The 20808-nt window shown below is 37.2% G+C and overlaps 3 protein-coding genes across 7 annotated transcripts; 2 read left to right on the top strand and 1 right to left on the bottom strand.

The window, feature by feature from the left end:
• Positions 1-1540: 1540 nt before the first annotated feature.
• icmt (isoprenylcysteine carboxyl methyltransferase) lies at positions 1541-6698 on the top strand. Its single transcript, XM_083569940.1, has 5 exons — positions 1541-1800; positions 2134-2222; positions 2382-2551; positions 3745-3962; positions 4992-6698. Exons 1-5 carry the CDS (start codon positions 1582-1584, stop codon positions 5172-5174), a joined length of 879 nt encoding a protein of 292 aa, XP_083426066.1. The 5' UTR covers positions 1541-1581; the 3' UTR covers positions 5175-6698.
• A 362-nt stretch (positions 6699-7060) lies between these two features.
• rnf207b (ring finger protein 207b) lies at positions 7061-16741 on the bottom strand. Of its 4 annotated transcripts, none has more exons than XM_083569869.1 (18): positions 16623-16741; positions 15977-16167; positions 14499-14631; positions 13306-13450; positions 13125-13206; positions 12973-13048; positions 12761-12886; positions 10873-10919; positions 10087-10159; positions 9941-10009; positions 9691-9759; positions 9500-9618; positions 8978-9146; positions 8706-8891; positions 8558-8609; positions 8365-8482; positions 8182-8274; positions 7061-7593 (listed from the first exon to the last, which is right to left on the bottom strand). In XM_083569869.1, exons 2-18 carry the CDS (start codon positions 16165-16167, stop codon positions 7467-7469), a joined length of 1875 nt encoding a protein of 624 aa, XP_083425995.1. In that variant the 5' UTR covers positions 16623-16741; the 3' UTR covers positions 7061-7466. The 4 variants fall into 4 exon arrangements, with proteins under 4 accessions (XP_083425995.1, XP_083425996.1, XP_083425997.1 ...); XM_083569870.1 differs by lacking the exons at positions 15977-16167; positions 16623-16741 and adding exons at positions 14789-14917; positions 15062-15919; XM_083569871.1 differs by lacking the exons at positions 15977-16167; positions 16623-16741 and adding exons at positions 14789-14914; positions 15062-15919.
• A 930-nt stretch (positions 16742-17671) lies between these two features.
• Positions 17672-19670, top strand: LOC310715254 (large ribosomal subunit protein eL22-like). 2 transcript variants are annotated; one of them, XM_083521588.1, is made up of 4 exons: positions 17672-17755; positions 18160-18270; positions 19270-19394; positions 19477-19670. In XM_083521588.1, exons 1-4 carry the CDS (start codon positions 17744-17746, stop codon positions 19619-19621), a joined length of 393 nt encoding a protein of 130 aa, XP_083377714.1. In that variant the 5' UTR covers positions 17672-17743; the 3' UTR covers positions 19622-19670. The 2 variants fall into 2 exon arrangements, with proteins under 2 accessions (XP_083377714.1, XP_083377713.1); XM_083521587.1 differs by having other exon boundaries at positions 17729-17770.
• The last annotated feature ends 1138 nt before the right edge of the window (positions 19671-20808 follow it).

Genomic DNA, 20808 nt, shown 5'->3' with positions numbered 1-20808 from the left:
TGAGAGGATGGAGGGAGTATTTTGAGCAGCTGATGAACAAGGAAAATGAGAGAGAGAAGGTTGGATGGTGTGGAGATGGTGAAGCAGGAAGTGGATAGGATTAGTAAGGAGGAAGTGAGAGCAGTGATTAAGAGGATGAACAGTGGAAAGTCGGTTGGACCAGATGACATACCGGTAGAAGGATGGACATGTTTAGGAAAGATGGCAGTGGAGTTTTTAACCAGGTAGTTTAACAAGATCTTGTAAGGTGACAGGATGCCTGAGGAATGGAGAAGGAGTGTGCGGGTACTGATCTTTAAGAACAAGGGAGAGGTGCAGACCTGCAGTAACTACAGGGGGAATAAAGTTGATGAGTCACACCATGAAGTTATGGGTAAGAGTAGTGGAAGCCAGGCAGAGAGAAGAGGTGACCATCTGTGAGCAACAGTATGGTTTAATGCAGAGGAAGCGCACCACAGATGCATTATTTGCTTTGAGAATGTTGATGGAGAAGTATAGAGAATGTCAGATTGCATTGTGTGTTTGTGGATTTAGAGAAAGCGTACGACAGGGTGCCGAGGATCTTCTCTGAGCCCTTTCCTGTTTGCAGTGGACAAACACGTTGAAGGATGAGGTCAGATAGGAGTCTCCTTGAATTATGATGTTTGCAGATGATATTGTGATTTGTGGTGAGAGTAGGGAGCAGGTTGAAAAGAGCCTGGAGAGGTGGAGATATGCGCTGGAGAAAAGGGGAATGAAAGTCAGTAGGAGTAAGACAAAGTACATGTATGTAAATGAGAGGGAGGCAGTGTAGTGGTGTAGTGTAGCGGTTGCAGGGAGAAGAGGTGGAGAAGGTGAAAGAGTTCAGGTACCTGGGGTCAACAGTGCAAAGTAATGGAGAGTGTGTTAGAGAAGTAAAGAAAAGAGTGCAGGCAGGGTGGAGTTGGTGGAGAAGAGTGGCAGGAGTAATTTGTGATAGAAGGATATCTGCAAGAATGAAATGAAAAGTTTATAGGACTGTGGTGAGACCTGCGATGTATGGTTTAGAGACAGGGACATTGAGTAAAAGACAGGAGGTGGAGCTGCATGTAGCAGAGCTGAAGATGTTGAGGTTTTCTTTGGAAGTGACGAGGATGGACGGGATTAGAAATGAGTTTAATAGAGGGACAGCGCATGGAGACAAGGTGAAGGGAGGCGAGATTGAGATGTTTTGGACATCAGAAGAGGGACATGGGGTATATCGGTAGGAGAGTACTGAGGATGGAGCTGCCAGGAAGGAGGATATAGTTGAATAGTTTTGGACAATGGTTGGCTAGTATTCATAGGAAAAGAAGGAAATGAACAAAAATTCATAAACACACTATATGCAAACGGTATTATTTTACTGATAAATTCATGATCATGATTTTATTTATTTGTCTACGCATAAAAGTGTCATGTTACAAAAAATAAAATCATATTGTTGAACACAGCAGAATATCTAATAAAAAAATGGATCTCGAATAAGAAGGATGTACATTTTTGTGAAATCCCGCCCTGTGGATTTATCAAAAGAGGAAGAGAATCTCGCGAGATTTCGCGCGAGACCTCCCTGTTTTCAACATGGCAGGCAGTAAGTTGGTGCTGGAAGGGAGGATAAGTATTACAAGCTTTCTTTTAGGTCATGGCGTCATTATAATACCCCTGTTAGTCAAGTTTGGCTCCCATATTGACTGGGTATTTGATTACCTCACCGGTGTGAACGGGAAAATAGCAATTGCGGTTTATATTACAGTTATCAACGGCTTCCTGCTAATCCTTTACAAGGGTCCTCTTTACAAGGTAAGAGTGAGAGCTATCAGGCTAAGTGGGATTTTCACATTATTCCGAACAATTAGATCAACATGATCACCACGATGAAGATTTGACTTAGTCTAGAAATGTCTAGAAAATAATAATTACTTAGCTTGAATGTGTCGTGGGAAGTAGCAGATTACCCTGAACTGTCCTGCTGGCAGAGTGTATAAGTGGACATAATCCAATGTAAGTGGATTGGATAGCTGGCGAGTCCTAAAGACATCTAGATGTATTGTTTATCCTGGACTTTTTCGTGCACGAAATTATTACTATTACTATTTACATTTATTATTATTGTATTTTTTTTTTATCCATCAGGTCGCTGTGCGAGCTTGCTTTTTAGGATTTGTCTTCGGATGTGGCTTGATCATAAGTTTTTCAGACACGACATGGACACACTTTGGCTGGTACATGATCTCTTCAATTTCCACATCATAATTATTAAATGTGGCACTTTGAAATGAATATTTTTTTTAATAATGCATGCCAAGTTATGTGACTGTTTATACTGTGTGAAGTTCATACTGTGTTTTTTTCCTCTTTCTTTTTTCTGTTTTTAAATACAGGTACATGTGTTCACTGGCATTCTTCCACTACTCTGAATACCTGGTCACAGCCATCATCAACCCTCACAGTCTGTCTCTAGACTCCTTCCTGCTCAACCACAGTGTTGAATACACCGTAGCAGCATTCTCTTCCTGGATGGAGTTTATTGTGGAAAAACTACTTGTTCCAGGTAGTCAGAATTGCTATAGTGCTTTTATAACAGAGGTCATGTTTGCAGTTCGGACAGATTTTATATTTATAATTTTCAATATACCCTATTACAGAATTTAAATTAAAAACTTCATCTCAAGTTTCTCGTATTGATCGTGGAGTTGTTTAGAGTTGCATTTGCCTCCCCAACTAAGGTCAATACGAGATAAAAACGGACGCTTTAACAACTTTCTGAATGTCATTGGAAAACGTGTTCTTTGGCCCGTAATTGAATTGAAAAGATGTTGGGTGCCTGTGAGTCAGATTCTGTTAAAACCCTTCTTTTCAATCAATACTCTGGCTACGTTGCTTTAAAATTGCCCGCTGTCATTTATTTCCAATCGAAACCCTTAAGAATCACAAGCATGTTATAAATAAAATAGCTGTTGCTGCTTTCCAATTCACCTACTTAAACTTTACACTAAAGAAAATGTACATACTTTTCAGTATGTAGCAAAAGAGTATGCAAGTACTGGGACATACTCATACATCAGGTAATGGTGTGATCAGCTAATTTTTTATTCATTATTCCTTCACACAACATGCAACTATTAATTTTAAAACATTGGGTAGAGCTTATCGTTACGTTTTGAAGATGCATCACTGCATGTTTGCAGGATAAATTCAGTAAATTAAACAGCCATACAGTCTTTCCTCCAGCACAGGAAATAGTAGCTGTAACTGTATCCTTAGATCCACTCTTTGAAAATCTATTATAAATACTAGACCAGAATACTGGTACCAGGGGTAGTTTTGGGATACCCATTAGAACGTACTGATTTTTTGGAACACACTAAATCAAACCTCGGAATCTGAGAATTGGGATGCAGCATATGTGTAAATTATCTTCTAGCTCTCAGTTTATTTATGTAGAGGTTTGTATAGCTGAGGATGGTTTGCATAGCCGTCTAAATGAGCAGATTGCTGTGTGGCTGCAATGTTTATTCCAGTCTAATAGGTATGAGTCATTTGAAGCTGTTCAAGTGGAATTAGGCTTAAGTAATCGCTGTGTGTGCTTAGTAACCTCTGTTTTTGTTGAAGGAAACCATGAGAACAAATCAATGTAAATTTTCAAGATATTCTTAGCTCATCTGCATCTAACTGTTCACCAAAATGGGTGGATTCTGTATTTTTTTTTTTGCGATTAACCCCGTGTAACGTGTCCCTGCCCAGAGCTGAAGCAGCTGAACTGGATTTGTGCTGTGGGATTAATAATGGTGCTGTGTGGAGAAGGTCTGCGCAAGTCTGCCATGCTGACAGCAGGATCCAACTTCAACCACATAGTGCAGAATGAGAAGGCTCGGAGCCACGTGCTGGTCACCAATGGTGTCTACTCGTTCTTCAGACACCCCTCGTACGTGGGCTGGTTCTACTGGAGCATCGGTACTCAGGTATGAGGTGGATTAATAAAGTTCAGTGCATGGCAGAGTAAATTTCTTTGATTATATATCTGAGCATAGTGTATGTATGTCTGGAAAAAAAATGCTTACCATGTTTTTGCAGAAGTGGAAGGTATAAATGTATTTACCAACCCACTGAGCAAGTGGAAGCTTCAGAATGCTTTCTAGTTTTGATTGCCCAGAAATCTAATCATCTAAAATAAAAATGATAACATAGTGTATAGTGGAATAGTAAAATGAGTTTGTACGTCATTCCCTATATGGATAAAATGTTGTAGACACCTGACCATAAGATTCATATATGCGTTATGAACATCTCATTCCACATGTAGTCCCTAATTTGCTGTTATTACTTATTCATTTATTATTGGAGATGTTCCACTATATTTTGAAGTCTGATTACAGAGATTTGTGCTCATTAGCCACAGAGGTGTTAGTAAAGGCAGGTACTGATTTTGAGGGTGAGGAGGTCTGGGGTGCAGTCAGCGTTTCACTGCATCCCAAAGGTGTTCAATAGAGTTAAGGTTAGAGCTCTATAGCAGGCTACTCAAGATCTAGTGTAACTCATGTCAATGATATCTTAAGGGACCTTGCTTTGTGCACAGGGCTGGAACAGGTTTGGGTTTCCTAGTTTAGTTAAAGGGGCATTTTAATTCAACCTCATCCAAACACTTTCTATACAATTGTGTGCCTTCAAGTTAATAGTAACAGTTTGGGTAAGAACCACACTAGGCTGGAAAAGTCAGGTGTCCCAATACTTTTGTCCATATCGTGATTGTTCACTCTACTTGCCAAAAAAAAAGTATATACTTTCATATAGATTTTGCAATGGCTCAACCAGGTATTAAAAGCTAATAGCCCAGATACAAACAGCTCCAAATGTATCCACCCTCGATTTTCTGCATTGTCGAGATTGAATAATATGATGCTGAGAATAAAGGTGTACAATTGTTTTTTTTGTTGTTTTTTTTAAAGAGTATGTGAGCGCATATTTAAATAACCTTAATCCCCTCTCCATAGATAATGCTGTGCAACCCGTTATGCCTCTCAGCCTACACGCTGGCTAGCTGGCGGTTCTTCAAGGAGCGCGTGGAAGAAGAGGAGATCTCGCTCATTCATTTCTTTGGAGAGGATTACATCGAGTACAAAAAGAAAGTCCCCACAGGTTTGCCCTTTATCTCAGGCATCAGGGTAAATTCATAAAACTGGGACAAATGGAAGAAAAACGAGAAAAAGTCTAGTGTACCCCCTGGACACTTTCCTAGACTGGCACTGTGGGTGAACTGCTCACCTGGTGAGCTTCTGACTCACGTTAACGCCAAGAGAAACGAGGGGACACAGTACAGAGAGACTGGCCTGTTGATCTGCTCTGAGACACATCGGTTTCCTCTCAGCAGGGTGGAGCCTCTACCTCGAAGCAATTCAGACCACAAACACACACACGCACGGCTCTCAGTGCTCACTCACCCGCATTATCCATTCATTCCATTTATTCCATAAAGCTTCATTCACTCTGTCTTTTCTCTCATGCATCATATAATCCTTTTACATCTGCATATTTATATAAATCTGTTTTTCATATCTGCTTCATCATATAGACATAAAACATCAGTCCAATTTTGTGTCATTTATTGTTAGTTTTGGGGTCTTTAATCCTTTTTTCGTTTTCTTTCTCTTTTTTTTTGGTCTGTTGTAGCACAGAGTTTTGGGTTTAGTCATGAACCTGCAGCGAGGTTGTACAGAATGTTATCTAGAAACATTTAACCTGACTTCTACCAAATATACAGTACCAGATAATTATTCCAGATTTTATTTATTCTACAGGAAAGCTTAAGCATTTTCCTCGCAAATAAATAAAAATTTTACATATGGTATTTCCCATCTTTATTGGGCAAAATCTCTTCTTTTAAATAAGAACAGCTGAGAAATGTTTTCAAGTTTCGATCTAAAAAAGATGCAGCAGTGCAATTGTTTAGTTTGCAGACCAGTCAGCCCTCTGAAGCACCGGATTTGGTGTACATGGTAGTTATCATTTCAGTTTGTAATTATCCTTTAAATGTATACAAATTCAATCTCCCCTTGATTAAAAACAGAAAATACACAATCCAGCTTGTGAATCTGGCATTAGCAATTTCTTGATTGGCTTAATTTAAATAATGGCACATTGTGAAAAATACAGAGCAGATCTATTAGTATTTGTTCAACTTGTCTAACATACAAGTATATAGTTATCAATATTTATTAGTTAACTCACAAATCAAGCTCAGTTGAAATTTGGTTCGTATTTTTGGCCAAAAAGGGAAAGTAAAATGTGGTAAAATAAATAGGGCTACAATGAAATCTTCAATAACATTTATTGAGTTGAAATGAACTAAAACAGGCAAAAATCTGTAAAAAACAAAACAGTATAAACAGTACAGGCACTTCATTTTGTATGTTAGAGAAGTTGTTTTTTTTTTTTTTTTAAGTGAACTGTGGCTAAGCTGTTCTGGGCCGAGACTACACATTATTCCTATTTAGGGACCAGTTTAAATTTGGTATTCTATTTATGTAGCAGGACAAAGAGAAAGTTTGCTACATTTGCATTGTTAATTGAGTGGTTTTACACGTCATGATATTTGATAATTCCTGTTTTTTTTGTTGGTTTCTCCTAACACTGTTCCAGGCACGTGCAGATCCCAATGCTGAATGCTGACAATCTGTAATAAACACTGTTTGAATGATGGCGTACACCGTTTGAATGGTGATACATTTTACTCCGTGGCCATACTTTGAGTGGGCAGAAATGTCTACTAGCTAATTGGAGTCTTCATGAAAGTGGCCAACTGTAACAGACGTATTTATTGGCACCCTGGATACACAACGTCTGTTGGCAAGAGAACCTTATTAGTTCGAGCACACAGGGATGAGTTTGTGATGTTCAACTTCTACACAGTGTGTTTTTTTTGGTCCATTTCTGTTTTTGCCATTGTGTTGATATTTTCCCCAATCAGTTTAAAGCTAATGATCACATTTGGGTGATTGGTTAATAAATTCAGCATATTCCAGGGCCATTTATTCATTGTTCATAGTCAATGGATGACAGGAAGTTTTTGTTTGCTTTTTTTTTTTTGCACTTGTCAGTGAAGGCCACTGTAACTGTTCAATTGTCAGCTATAAAGATTTAAATGATGTACACCAGGATGGCAAATTGCAGGAAATGATTATTACGATAAGATAAACAGGAAGAAAACTGAACTGTAAAACTCCGCTCGATTATGACGCTGAGCATACACAACTACTACAAACCTCTAAAATAAACAGTAAATATACAAAAACTGTGTAGGTATAATATATATTTAACATATTATGTATGAATTTTTTTGAATTAGTGCACAGCATAGCAGATCATTAGAATTTTAAAACCTCAGCAATGCGTTAGCTATTGTCTTGTATTCACAAGTGCTATAAATAGTCGGGGGAGTTGCCGGTCTGCTTAATCAGCTGAGTTGAGGTTTAACAGTGGCTCGTGTCAGTGGTGCATTTCTGCTTGTTTAGCCTGTACAGGTCCTTGTTTTTGAGATTGGAGTCTTCGGATAGGTTCAGAGTGCGATAGTCTTCATGGGCACATGTTAGTTCATTGCTGTTGAGAAAAAACACATTACTTCCTGCATCATCATAATAACAGCAGAGGATTATACCATTCTTTATCAATATTTTATATAAATAGGATTGAAGATAAATACTTGTACTTTTACACAATTCGATTTTTCAATTTTTTATTATTATTTTTTAATCATGTAGACCCTTATAGTTCTCCAAGTGTGGTCTGGGAACCCAAACATTTCTTTAAAGCAAAGTCAGGACATTTTATGCCCAAACTATTTTAATTATTGTTCCTACTTAGAAGAATAAGGATATTTTGTGTATTATTGGACTGTGTTCCTGAAGTTTTACCAATTAGATTTACCATAAAGTGTACATCAGTGTACAACTGAAGACAATCAGAGGAAAGTGCTTTCTGCCATCTTCTGCATATGAGTTCACAGATGCTGCTCTAATTGACAAGAGTGATGTTACCACCATACTCCACATCACAAGGATCAATAAGACAAATGCTTTTCTGTAGGAAAGCACTTCTCAATCTTGCATAGACAATTTTTTATGCCATACTATTCCTCTTCTGTAGAGACAAAACAGAAAAAAAAGATGAGTTGTGTTGAGATCTTGCCTGAGCTGGGTATCAGCTGCCATGCTGCTGTCCTCATAGATTTTCAGCATAGTCTCAGTGCGGTCATCTTTAAGCTCTTTTGGCTCCTTGAGCCTGCATGAAATCATATTAGAGAAGTTGCATGGCAGATTAGATAGACTGTAGTGAACGTGAAAAGAATGATGTGACACAAAAGACACTGACCTGGGTTCTAGGCGTTCCTTGACCTTCGCTATGGATCGGATGTAAGGACCTATTTGCCGAGCAATAGTCGTCAGGTAGGAATTCTCTTGCTTCAACTGAACTAAATCATAAAGTTGTGCTAGGATTGAAAAAGAAAAAGAGTCATGTTGTTAATCAGAAAGTGTGACATAAATAAGATTTTATATCAATTTACCTTCATAAATTTCTTGCTCATTTGCCACCCTTTGGTAGGTCTCCTCCCAGATCTGAGAGGAAAATGTCAGAGAACTTACTGTTTTCTGTATTTTACATTAACCTTATCCAGCACAAGAACAAACATGATCAGCATTCATAAGGATTACCTCCTCAAACATGGACCTCATCATCTCCACAGATGTGTATTCTAATGAGATCTCGCCATCCATCTCCAGAGACCTGTCCAGGATCTCGCTCATGGTGTCCGTCTTCATGAGGGAGTGATGTTTGGTCAGGTCTCGGTGAATCTCCTGCACCTGGTCTTTAAGCTTCTGGATTTCCGTCTGCAAATTCTACTCAGAGGGACAAGAAAAATATGGCTACATAAGCAACAGTGTCAAGAAATCATATCGTTAGCCTAGTAGCATCTTATGTGCACCTTGTAGCTGTTTTCATAATTTCTGCAGTGCTCCATGAAGGGACTTTCTCCACCTTCAGCCAGGAGGACTTTAGTGCTGATGTAGCGATGAGAAGTGGGCTTTCGGACCACTGAGGAATCCAGCATCAAATGTCCGCCTGTTGGAGAGTGACAGGTCACAGATGGCAGCCTGCAGGGAGCAAAAAAAAAACCCTGCCAATTGGAAATTCAGCAATAGATCACACATTTTAGATTTTTCATCCTATTTTGGTTACATCTTAATTATGAAAATTAATAAATTCACTATTAGGATATGATTATTAGTTTTTAAAACAGAACTAGCCAGTTAAATTAAATCGGTTTAATCAAACTCCTTATAATTTGAAAAAAAATAAATAAATACATATAAGGCTATATATTAAGTCACAAGAACCTAAAGTGATCAGCTTGTGGACATTTAAGGAATAAAAAGTTATTTGGCTGTAGGGATCCTGATAGGCAACTGTTGATAACCTCTGCTCTACACATTACAGAGACACTAACAGTCCACTGCTGTTGCACAGTCCTGACACGCTGCCTGCCGTGGACACTGAGCGTCGCTGACCCAGAAGTAACAATGGCTCCAGACAGCGGGCAAATTCAGCCCGATACTCCGTGTTTATCTGTGTAAAAAACACTCCATGAGAACGTGAGAACTCCATGGTGACAGTGCGGAACAAGTAGACTGCTTTTACCTTACTGCTCTGGGATGGCCTCAGTCTGTGAGGCAGTTTTACAATCTTCTGTAGCCTCTCCATCAGTTGCTGGTAGGTGAGAAAGACTTTATTACAATTTGAATTTGAGAGATTCAAAATAATAATTTTTCTTTTTTCCTGGCTGCCATCTAACTAATCTCTGCATCTGTACAATGTTTATTTGCTGATGAACCTTTTTTAAATGCAAAATAATTTGTGAATTATTTCCTTAAGAAAAAAGTCTACTTACATAGCCCATGTCTAGAAACTCAAATTTATTTGCTGAACTAAGAAAAGCAGAGCATGAAACCAGATGGACCTGCAAAAGAAAAAACAGGAATTACTGAATCAGACAGACTGAATCCGACAGGCAGAGTGACCATAGGAAAAACTGACCTGGAGAGTTGGCAGGAGTGCAGCCAGATGTGACAGCTGCTCTTTAAAAGCTCGTTCCTTCTCCTCATGCTGGCTGCAAAATTAAAATGAATTATTCAGTCATTATTCAAAAATGTTTACTATGATTTGCCAGAAGGTTTTGATTACATTTCTATAAATGCATGACTGTTGTATTTTCGACTGGCAATCCCAGATTACATTAATACACTTATTCTGATACATTTTTGTCCCTAGAGCAAAAAGATTTAAATGGTGAACAGTGAAGACTTGACTATAAAGACTTGAATGGTGGCTGATTCACGTAATCAGATTTTTTATTTTAAGTGTGCAACTGTTTATATTGGGAGGATTATTTAGCATTTTAGCAAAACATTCCAGTGTTAGTGTTGCTTTGTTACTATTTTAGATAAGAGGTAGTCTTCAGTTGCAAGGCTTTCTGGTTCCATAGAACAGTTTTTGTCATTAACTTGAAGGCAGAGAAAGAGATTTCTGCAGTACAATAGAGAGAACTGAAGAAATGTAGAAACATGGAAACAAAGTACTATAATTATCTTTTGAATAGAAGTGGAGTGAGGTGTCAGGCAGCTTTGCAGCAATATCACTGCACTATATATTTTTAGATTGTGTAATAAGACCCATAGTATCTTGCTAGTGCCTCAAAGCACTCTGGTTTTTTTTATTTTTTTATTGTGCTTTATATAGCTGATGGAGATGTCATGTGTTCCTCAGTACAAAAGAGCATTGCATTTGATTATATTTTATAACATTGGGTTATAAGACACCCACCTTTGAGCTGCTTTAAGCATAATCTTCTTCCTCTCTGCTAGTTTTTCCTGCAACACACAAGTGCAAAAAAGTACAGTAAACTGCATTAGTTAAAATATAAAACATCCTTAGCTTTAATAAACTAGAACTAATTTTTTCCAAAATAAGTGACACATTTTTTAAATGGTGCTCACTTAAAGTTGGAAAAAAAAACTCAGGCCTAAAACACAAGCCATTATAAAGTTAAATAAATAAGTATTTCCTCAGCAACACTTACCAAAGTGTCTTTTTCCTCTTATCCCACAGCAATTCATCAACTATATTTTTTCAGTTATCATTTTTTTTTTAATTTGTTTAGAATTCCAATGTAGTAAATCTAGGACATTATGAATTTCCTTTTGGAAGTTTTGGAAAACAAAGAAACTAAATGCAGCTTGTCACATTTCCAAGAATTTTAGTTATACTATTATATACTATTATACTATTAATATAACTATTACTGTTAAATGCTAACTCTGGGGACTCATTTTTATAAACATTTTAAACAGTGTCTCCTTAGGACTTTCCTTGCTTTTAAAATATCAGCAAATAAATCAATAAAAATTTTATATTTTTATTCTGACTAATCAGAATCAAGAATTTAGTGGTGCTCGAATATAACATAAATCACTTATAGCCAGATATATAAATATTGTCACCCACATTTTAATCTCAACACAAACATTAAATAACATAAAAATAAAATTACATTTTATTTGTCACATACAGAGTATGACTTTTTTTTTAGGACTGTCCCAGTACATAAATGGAACAAACATAAATGAATAAAAGAAATTTTTTTAAAGGAATTTACTATATACTAGCAGATATTATGTAGACATAATTATATAAATAACTATCTGCTGTTTCAATGTTCTTCACAAAATTCTTTAATTGCTTTTCTGACACATATGCATGTTCCTTTGTTTTATTTGCAACAAAAATAGGTAAATTTAAGGTATAAATATACTTTTACCAGGCAAATATATTAATGTACAGATAAACTTTATTTTCATTGAAATAATTTAGCATGTATAATAACTTTACATACTTTTTGGCATCCAGACAGTTAGTTTCTTTATTCATTCATCTGAAATACTTTGCTGTGCCTCTTGTATAAAAGGAAAGGTGTTTTTCACTAATTAAATATTTCTTTCTGACCTTGCGATCGAGTTCAATAGGATTTAGGTGCAGTAACTGGGCAGGCTATTCCTTGAACTTCTCCTAAGTGATGCTTACAGAGGCTGGATGTACGCTTCAGGTCATTTTCATGTATACATTTGGGTCACGGTGGTATAGTGAAGTTTATTCCAACTAACTACAGTCCAGATGCGACTGCATGATGCTGAAGTATGAAATAGTATATGTTGGTGCAGGGTTTTTTTTCTGAAAAAGTCTCCAGCTTCCCTAGTCCAAAACAACCCCAAATTATCAACATCTTCTCTCATATTCTCAATATTAAAAAGGTTCTTCTGTTAGAATACATTTTTTTTTTAATTTACACTCGTCTAACCACAGAACTTGTGTGTTTTTGTATTTGTCTGTTGTCTGGTCTTACCCACTGTGGGCTGCTATTTTGAGTTATATTCTTATTTAGTTCGTCTTCATGTATCTTTACATTCTTTTATTTTGTTGCAATGTACGTTTGCCAGGTATTAGGATTCTGTGTTCCCACTATCTGACCTTCCTTATGTTTTAGTTTTTAAATTATGAATTATCTTTGGTTATTACTTCCTGCTTGTGATTTGGCCACCAATAAAAATAAACAACATGCAGAGTTTAGGCACGCACGTCTTGACTTTAATCACTGCACGTTACTCTGAAACATTACTAACTTTTTTATATAATCTAAAATTGAACCATGTATTACCTGCATGCTATTAAAAAGGGTACAGATCGCACTCTCCTCCTCATCCACATTTGCCCTGACCTCTCCAATCATAGCTTTCAGTAGAACAATGGCTTCTCGTGCTGATGTCTGGAGCTCCTTCACTGCCTTAAACAAGAGATGACAGGATTTTGTACCTTTTTCACCTTACGACATCTGATCAGAATGAAGAGTAAAGTTTTCCATCTCCTTACTAAAACGGCTTGGTCCAGTTTTTCACAGCCTTGCATATAGGCTGTCTCAATATCAATGCAGTGCGCTCTGCTCTCCCTGTAAAAAATCACCAAAATTTGAATGAAAAAAAACTCTTTAGCAAACGCTTGTAAATAAGAGAAGCCGCACTCACACTGGCATGTCTCTGAAACAGTTGATGCAAAGCATAGACTTCTTTTCCGTAGAGAACATGATGTATAGTTCTTCATGGAGGGCTGTATACAAACAGAGAGCCTCAACTGATATCGATATCAAAACAATTTATTTCATCATCGTTTTTATTTTTCATTTTTGTTAAACATTAAAATGCATACCACACTTTTTGTGGGCTTCCTTGGTGCGCTTGGCCAGGGAAACAATTTCATGGCGTGAGAACATCTTGGCCTTGTGAGTGGCTTCTCTGCAGTCTCCACACAGGGGCTGGTTGCAAGTGTTGCAATAATACATTGCATCCACATCCTGGCAATGTATATGTTATTAGAAGGACAGATTTGATATTGAACGAACGATACTGTGTGAAAGATTCAGTTAAAAAGGGACTAAAAAAACCCTGAGTTGCTGCTATTTTGATATGGTAATCCAAGCTCTAATTCAATCTCATTAACTAATTAGTTAAAACACAACATAAAACTGTATCAACACAACTGTAATTAATATCACCAGTCTGCAATAATATGGCTTAGGACCACAGTTTGCATGTAGATGTTTGCATTTAAGCGACCATCACTGAACAGTACACTTCAACAATGATGGAAAATAATTGAATGGACATTCAGTGCCACCCAAATAAGGATGGGTTTCCTCTGGTTTCCCTCAAGGTTTCTTCCTTATACCTTCTCAGGACGTTTCTCCTTTGGTACAGTTGGCACTGTCTCATTAGGGATTAAAATACAAGGAACAATGTTATAGGTAATAACTTATACAGTCCAAATGTATAACCTCTTATCTGTAAAGCTGCATTGTGACATGTCCATTGTTAAACGCACTATACAAATAACACTGAATTGAATTTATTTGAAATTGAATTTAACAAAAAATTGCAGATCAAATAAAATGTTTGCTATATATACAAGCTTTAAGATAGCTATCTAACTAGTCAGTTAACTAGAAACTGTGGTTGTAGCAGCATGTAATTACTCTTAATTTCAATTTCTCAGGCATCGTATGTTGATACACCAGTCGTGTTGTTAAGGGCATGCGTATTGCCTTTCACATGCGGAGCACAATCTAGATATCAGATTATATAGTAATAGATTACATTAATATATCGACCTGGTAAGCATTAATGATATGCTCTTTCACAAATAGCATGTTTTTTTGGGGTTTTTTTTTTTTTACTAAAGAGGGCTTCACATTCTTAAATCCTCAAATCAAACATTCAAGAAAACAATGTTTTAGAGCTCGATCCACTCCAAACAAAAATTTACCCATGAAATTTTAAGCTAAACAATGCAATCCAAGCCATTGTATCCCTATGAATTTTAAGTCTAATGCCTGATCAACAGACCTGTTTCTTGCACTCCCAGTCACAGTTGGCACACTGCACGGCTTCCTCGCTATCCGCAGAATTATCCACCAAAAACTTCAGCAGACGGTCCTCTGGAGGCAGAGCATTCACCCCTTTCACAATAGACTGGTGACTGAAAGGCACAGGGGTGAAAGAAAAGCACATCTCCAATGCTGGTTTTGTTTTATTTTAGAAAGACAGACTTTTTTTTATTCCTACATTGTACATCTGCTATATACAGTATCTACCCTACGACACTCTTATTCTTGTCATCATAGTAACAAGGATACAAATAGCAATGTGCTGATGTCCCGGATAAAACAGTGTTTGTAAAGATAGACATCAAAAAACAGAAACGAGTGTCTGCTGCAGTGGAGACCAGGATTTGCTGGGTCTCTGAACAATTATTAGTCAAGCTTCTTGAAAACACAGACACATAAACACATTCACTTATCCTTTTTCAATGCACAGGAAAAACAATATTACATGCTTTTCATATTTCTGCTGCAGTTTTGTATCAAAATGATAGTAGGTTTGCAAACTCTTTTTCAACGTATACTTACATGAACATGTTATTTTAACCATGACGGTGTCTCCTTTTCTGATGTATTTCCCTATAAGTGGTATGCATAAATGTTCTATAGAAGTTAGCTGTTGCATGACTTGTTATTCCACACAAGGAGAAAAGACAGCACAGAGAGAGTGTAGCTATCTCTAATCATCCACAGCACAAGATAAGGGTACATGCCCAGTGTTTGTCTGATGCCACAGTGGCCTTAATGGAATATGTTATGTGTATTTCTATCCTGGCTAAAACAAGGGTAGGATTTATACTGCAGCTGTTGATGACTGCCTCTGGTATGCCCTGACATTAGGGAACTGGATGAATGCATGTCATTCTGAGCTGTAAACATGATGCCAAGTTGTTCAAATGTAGCACGCTACACATTTCCAACAATTTAGCTAATTTATCATTTCTGCTATTTGCAGACCAGACCCTGTGTTGTTCAGCAGGTAAACTATGTAAGGAATAAAGCAATAGCTGGTGTTCTTATATCACAGTATACATTTATACTTGTCATTTTTAATTCCTCCTAACAAGTATATCATAGGAGCTTTACAAATAAAGAATCTGGCCTAAAGTATTTCCTTTGTCAAATACAGTGATTTCTTTTTAAACGTTACAAAGCACTGACACTGGATACTCCTTCAGTCTCCAAACATTAAACTGCATTATTTTCAGATAAATTCATGTGAAGTGTCTGTCATATAAGGCTGTGTTTAAAAAAATTTGTATTACTGTGTATGTGCATTAATATAAACTTTTCAGCTGGAACTATTGTCAGATTTTTGCTGGTTAAAAAAAATTGTATCAACACCTTTCGACCAATCAGAGTCGAGCTTTCGCAACAACGTGGTATTACGCAAACTAAGGGTGTTCGGGTTCTTTGTTCGCATTTACAATAGCAGGTTCTTACCGACAGAGGGGGCATGTGAGCCGGCTGTCCACAGCTCGACCTCGCAGGCAGCTGGCACAGAATGTGTGGTAGCAGTCCAGTAGGCACGGATGCTCATACTGCTCACGGCACAAGTGGCACACCAAGGGATGGCAGTTTGCACTGTCGGGGTCGAAAAGTTTATCCAAAGGAGAGAAGATTCCTCCAGACATCTGCAAAGGCATGCAAGTTCTTCATCTCTTCAGAGAACCTTAGAAAGGATTTAGGTTTCATATACTAAAACAGTGCCTAGGTCCTAACGGGAGAAGCCGAAAAGAAAGTTTATACTAAAACAGTGCCTAGACACATCGAACTCAATAAAAAGGAAAGACCATGAAGTCTAATAATGAATTAAGACACACTCGTGGGAAATGCTCAAGGGTTCTTCAGCTGGTTAACAATTCTTGACAGACAACTCTTGTTTGTAAGCTTCAATGTAGAACCTTTAGGTTTCCCCAGACAGACAAACCAAATAACCCTTTTGAGTGCTAAATGAAAGCTTTTATTCTAAGAGTGTAGAAGAAAAACAAACAAAACTGAACATATTAATCATGACAATCAAAATGTCACATCAAAACTGGCACACGTAGCAGTCAGAAACAAAAGCAATGCAGAAACATTCATTCACCTTGCTGGTGTCCTAGCTGCTGTCTGTGGCTGGAATAAAAGCCATGTAGAGGGTTTGTCAGTCTGCCTACAGAGGGCTGGCCTTGACGTCAGGAGAACCAGGGCCCCACACCGCACAGCAAGTGAACAGGGGGTGGTTTGTTATTGTCCAAATATCCTACCCAAGATGCCAGATCCCTTGTGTTTTTTAGTGGCTGACAAAAATAGCATGTGTTTTATTATAAAGGTGTTTCAAATCTGGGGTCATAGACAATGCAGTGATAAAAGTGGACTAAAAATAAATAAATGTATTGAAATGACATCTACATTCATATCTCTGTTGATAGATTGCAGAAGTTGATAGACTGCAGAAATAATAATAATAATAATAATAATAATAATAATAATAATAATAATAATAATAATAAAAGAAACCAAAAGGGTTAATGTAATCATTGTCCAAATATATTCATGATTTTATTGCTTTAACTGTTTTTGAAATTCTGTTCATATATATATATATATATATATATATATATATATATATATATATATATATATATATATATATATATATATATATATATATATATAACATATTACAATTTCCCATAATCATAATAATACATCTTAATATACCATAAAATAATAATATTAATAATAATTATTATAATTATTATTAATATTGTTGTTGTTATTATTGTTATTATTGTTGTTATTATGGTTAAGAAATTATTATGAATAATACAATTGTTGTCAGTAAAAAGTTTATTAATAATGTAGTCTATTTTGTGTATGATTTAGATATTAATAATAGAAATAAGTAAAAATAGAATGTTTAATTTATCTTTATTATAATAATTGCATTTCTCATTTCTATTAATAACTCTTTCCCGTTACATCTTTTATTGTCTCTCATTTCTGTCGGGTTTTTTTTAGGATTGTTTTTTTCTTTTAGTAAAAACTTTTGTGTTCGTTTGTTTGTTAGTTTGTTTTTAAACTCTGACGTCATTACGGGGGTTCAAACGTCTTAAATGTCAAACCCCGCTCTATCGATTCATCGACGGCGTCTGTGCTCGATTAGGTAGAGCTCTCGGCGCGCATGCGCAGTCCTAGTTCTTCCTCTCGCACGACTCTTTCGCCATGGCGCCGCTGGTTAGTGATCATATGGTCGGATTTCACTGTACATGCATCGTGTCCGCTCTGTGCTGTCTTATTAATGTTGACCTATTGAAGATGGCTTTATCTAATCTCACACCGAAATAGTTTTTACTGAAGCCACTTTTGCTTTTATCTGATACTTTGTGAGTTTGTAGTGAATGAAGCTAAGCTAACTGGTAGGCACAAGCTAGGTAGCTAAGAGCTAAGCCTGATAGATATAAAATAAATATGTTTCAGTAGTAACATGTAACTATAGTTACTTGAGACAGACATGACACATAGACTATAAAACTGAGACAGAGACTAAATTCTGAGGCATAGACGCAGCAAAGAATAAAAGACATCAGCATGCATCCATTAACAGCAGGACATCTTCTTTCTCTCTTTCTCTCACTCAGAGGAGGCAAGCTGTGCCTAGCAAAGGTGGCAAGAAAAAGAAGCAAGTGCTGAAGTTCACTCTGGATTGTACTCACCCAGTTGAGGATGGCATCATGGATGCAGCCAACTTTGTACGTTTATGTTCTCCATCTTCAGAGTTATAAATGATGTACATACGCAGTAAGGGTTGAAATTTTCACAGTCTCAAAATGGCAGAGTTGAACTTTATGATCGGCCACACAAAGTTTTTTCACATCTTTAGATATAGTTGAGACTCTAGAGAGAACACTGTTGAAATATATTTATTGAGTTCTCATTATATGAATGAGGAAAGGTAGCACGCTGAGACATCTGACATCTGACCAGAATCCTTAGGCTGTAGTTTTCACATTCCAGATCATCCCAAAGGTGTTGTGGTCAGTGCTTATTTCAGACCACATGAATTCTGCCACTCCAACATTATACAGCCATGTCTTCATGATAAGGAGCCCCTAAGAGGACTTTGTGATGGGGAGAAAAATATCTAAAATGGGAGGGAATTCTTTTATTCCAATGCCTTCATGTTCAGTCAGTGTTCTCACAGTATTCTTGCATTCGCTCGCAGGGTTTTTTGTGTGTGTATGTTCTCTCGCATAACTACTGCTCTCTATTGTTGGAGAATCCCAGACTGATGTGTGTGTAGATGTTGATAGGGTGAGGATTTCTATGAATCGACATTTAGTCAGCATTTGTAATACCTCTTACTTTAGGTTTTCCAATGTGATAGTGGTGTGTTTTATGCCTTAATTCCTTTATTTCCTTAGTTAGAAGGAAATCTGTTAGTCTCAGAGTGAGGCTGGTTAGGGAATGGTGGAATACACACTCTAATCATTTTGCTCAGTGCTCGTGATGGCGTGTGGCTAAGAAAACACTACTACTACCTCTACTGAATCTAACTACCACTAGTTTTTTATTTTTAGTTGTCCACGTTTTTCCATTGATTTATAAAGAGATATGAAGATCTGTCAATACAAAATAAAACATCCATCATAACAAAGCATGGCCCAGGTCATTGATGCGTCTAGATTTTTCAAACACCACTTCCTGGATTGTCCATGTTAAATGTTTAAAGCATGAATGCCTTCCCACAGGAGCAGTTCCTTCAGGAGCGCATCAAAGTGAACGGCAAAGCAGGAAACCTCGGCAGTGGGGTCATAACTATCGAGAGGAGCAAAAGCAAGATCACAGTTTCCTCTGAGGTTCCTTTTTCAAAAAGGTTTGTCTTCACCCCATTACGTTTGCCATTTGTAATCTGTCTGAATTTGCTTGCATCATTACAAGTATTATTTTATTCTCAGGTACCTGAAGTATCTGACTAAGAAGTATTTGAAGAAGAACAACCTCAGGGACTGGCTGCGTGTTGTGGCTAACACGAAGGAGAGCTATGAGCTCCGCTACTTCCAGATCAACCAGGACGAGGAGGATGAAGAGGATGAGGATTAAACTGTTTCTTTTTATATGTTTAAATAAATCAATTTAAGACTGAAATACAGCTTTTTAATATCTGTGTATTGTCTTTGCTCTTTACTAATTGAAGCAAACACCGATTCAGCCAGAACAAATAAACAGATTATTCTCATGGTCCAGAACACCCTGGTGGTCTAGTGGTTAAGATGCAGCGCTCCCACCGCTGCGACCCAGGGAACCATCCCCAGCCACTCTCAGTGCTGGTCCCAAGCCCGGATAAATTGGGGAGGGTTGCGTTAGGAAGGGCATCCAGCGTAAAACATGTGCCAAATCAAACGTGCGGAGGATCCGCTGTGGCGACCCCTAACGGGAGAAGCCGAAAAGAAAGTATTCTCATGGTCCAGAACAACAATCTCTTCAACCCTGTTATTAGTCAAAGCAAACATGGTAGATAACATTCTTTGAATATAATTGGTCAGGTGTTGATTTTTATATTAGTCAGTATAACTTTGAGATTCTTCTTTCGGCTGCTCCCATTAGGGGACACCACAGCGGATCATCCGTCTTTATACTACTCTTCTTTACATCTGCCTCTTTTAAATCAACTACCTGCATGTCTTCCCTCACTACATCGATAAACCTTCTCCTTTCCTCCTTCCTGGCAGCTCCATCCTCTGATTCCAAAGGAAACAAAAACAAACGTCCCTCCTCTGCACATGTCCAAACTATCTCAATTGGGCCTCTCTTACTTTGTCCCCAAAACGTCCTACATGCGCTGTCCCTCTAATAAACTCCTTTCTATAACTTTGAAAGATTGATTTATAATAACTTGAATCAGTTCTTCAGTACTAATGACTCACCCATAGGGACTTATATATATAATATGTATAATGGATGCTCTGAATAACCAAAGACAAAAAAATCGGTGGATGAATATTAAAAGCATGTAACTATTGCTGGGTTTATGTTTAAGGAGGTTTTTGAAAATCATTGGAGACCACTACTTTAAGTTACTTAGTAACACAAGCTTCATATTTTTGTCTTATTAATGCCAAGAGAGACTGGTGGAGGACTGATTTATAACTAGACATTTTTTTATACAAGCAATAAAAAGGAACCACGTCCTGGCCATTTAAAAGTAAAAATAATTAAAAACAAAATTTGTCTTGGCAGAGGAAACTACGCATCCCCACACCACCCTGTTGTGTTTTATGTATATATAA

The sequence above is a fragment of the Silurus aristotelis genome, assembly GCF_946808225.1.
Source record: "Silurus aristotelis genome assembly, chromosome: 19".
Taxonomy (NCBI): domain Eukaryota; kingdom Metazoa; phylum Chordata; class Actinopteri; order Siluriformes; family Siluridae; genus Silurus; species Silurus aristotelis.
Note: the sequence above shows the minus strand (reverse complement) of the source record. Positions and strands in the feature narration are given on the sequence as shown.

What these genes read in the sequence shown, in the direction of transcription:
- rnf207b (XM_083569869.1), bottom strand. Translation starts at nt 16,167, where the DNA reads ATGTCTGGAGGAATCTTCTCTCCTTTGGATAAACTTTTCGACCCCGAC. An exon ending in ATGCTTAAAGCAGCTCAAAG is followed by an intron (nt 10,160 to 10,872) that starts GTGGGTGTCTTA and finishes TTAATTTTGCAG; the next exon opens with CCAGCATGAGGAGAAGGAAC. An exon ending in CACTCCTGCCAACTCTCCAG is followed by an intron (nt 10,010 to 10,086) that starts GTCAGTTTTTCC and finishes TTTCTTTTGCAG; the next exon opens with GTCCATCTGGTTTCATGCTC.
- icmt (XM_083569940.1), top strand. Translation starts at nt 1,582, where the DNA reads ATGGCAGGCAGTAAGTTGGTGCTGGAAGGGAGGATAAGTATTACAAGC. An exon ending in ACAAGGGTCCTCTTTACAAG is followed by an intron (nt 1,801 to 2,133) that starts GTAAGAGTGAGA and finishes TTTATCCATCAG; the next exon opens with GTCGCTGTGCGAGCTTGCTT. An exon ending in GGAAAAACTACTTGTTCCAG is followed by an intron (nt 2,552 to 3,744) that starts GTAGTCAGAATT and finishes GTCCCTGCCCAG; the next exon opens with AGCTGAAGCAGCTGAACTGG.
- LOC310715254 (XM_083521587.1), top strand. Translation starts at nt 17,744, where the DNA reads ATGGCGCCGCTGGTTAGTGATCATATG. An exon ending in TCATGGATGCAGCCAACTTT is followed by an intron (nt 18,271 to 19,269) that starts GTACGTTTATGT and finishes GCCTTCCCACAG; the next exon opens with GAGCAGTTCCTTCAGGAGCG. An exon ending in GAGGTTCCTTTTTCAAAAAG is followed by an intron (nt 19,395 to 19,476) that starts GTTTGTCTTCAC and finishes TTTTATTCTCAG; the next exon opens with GTACCTGAAGTATCTGACTA.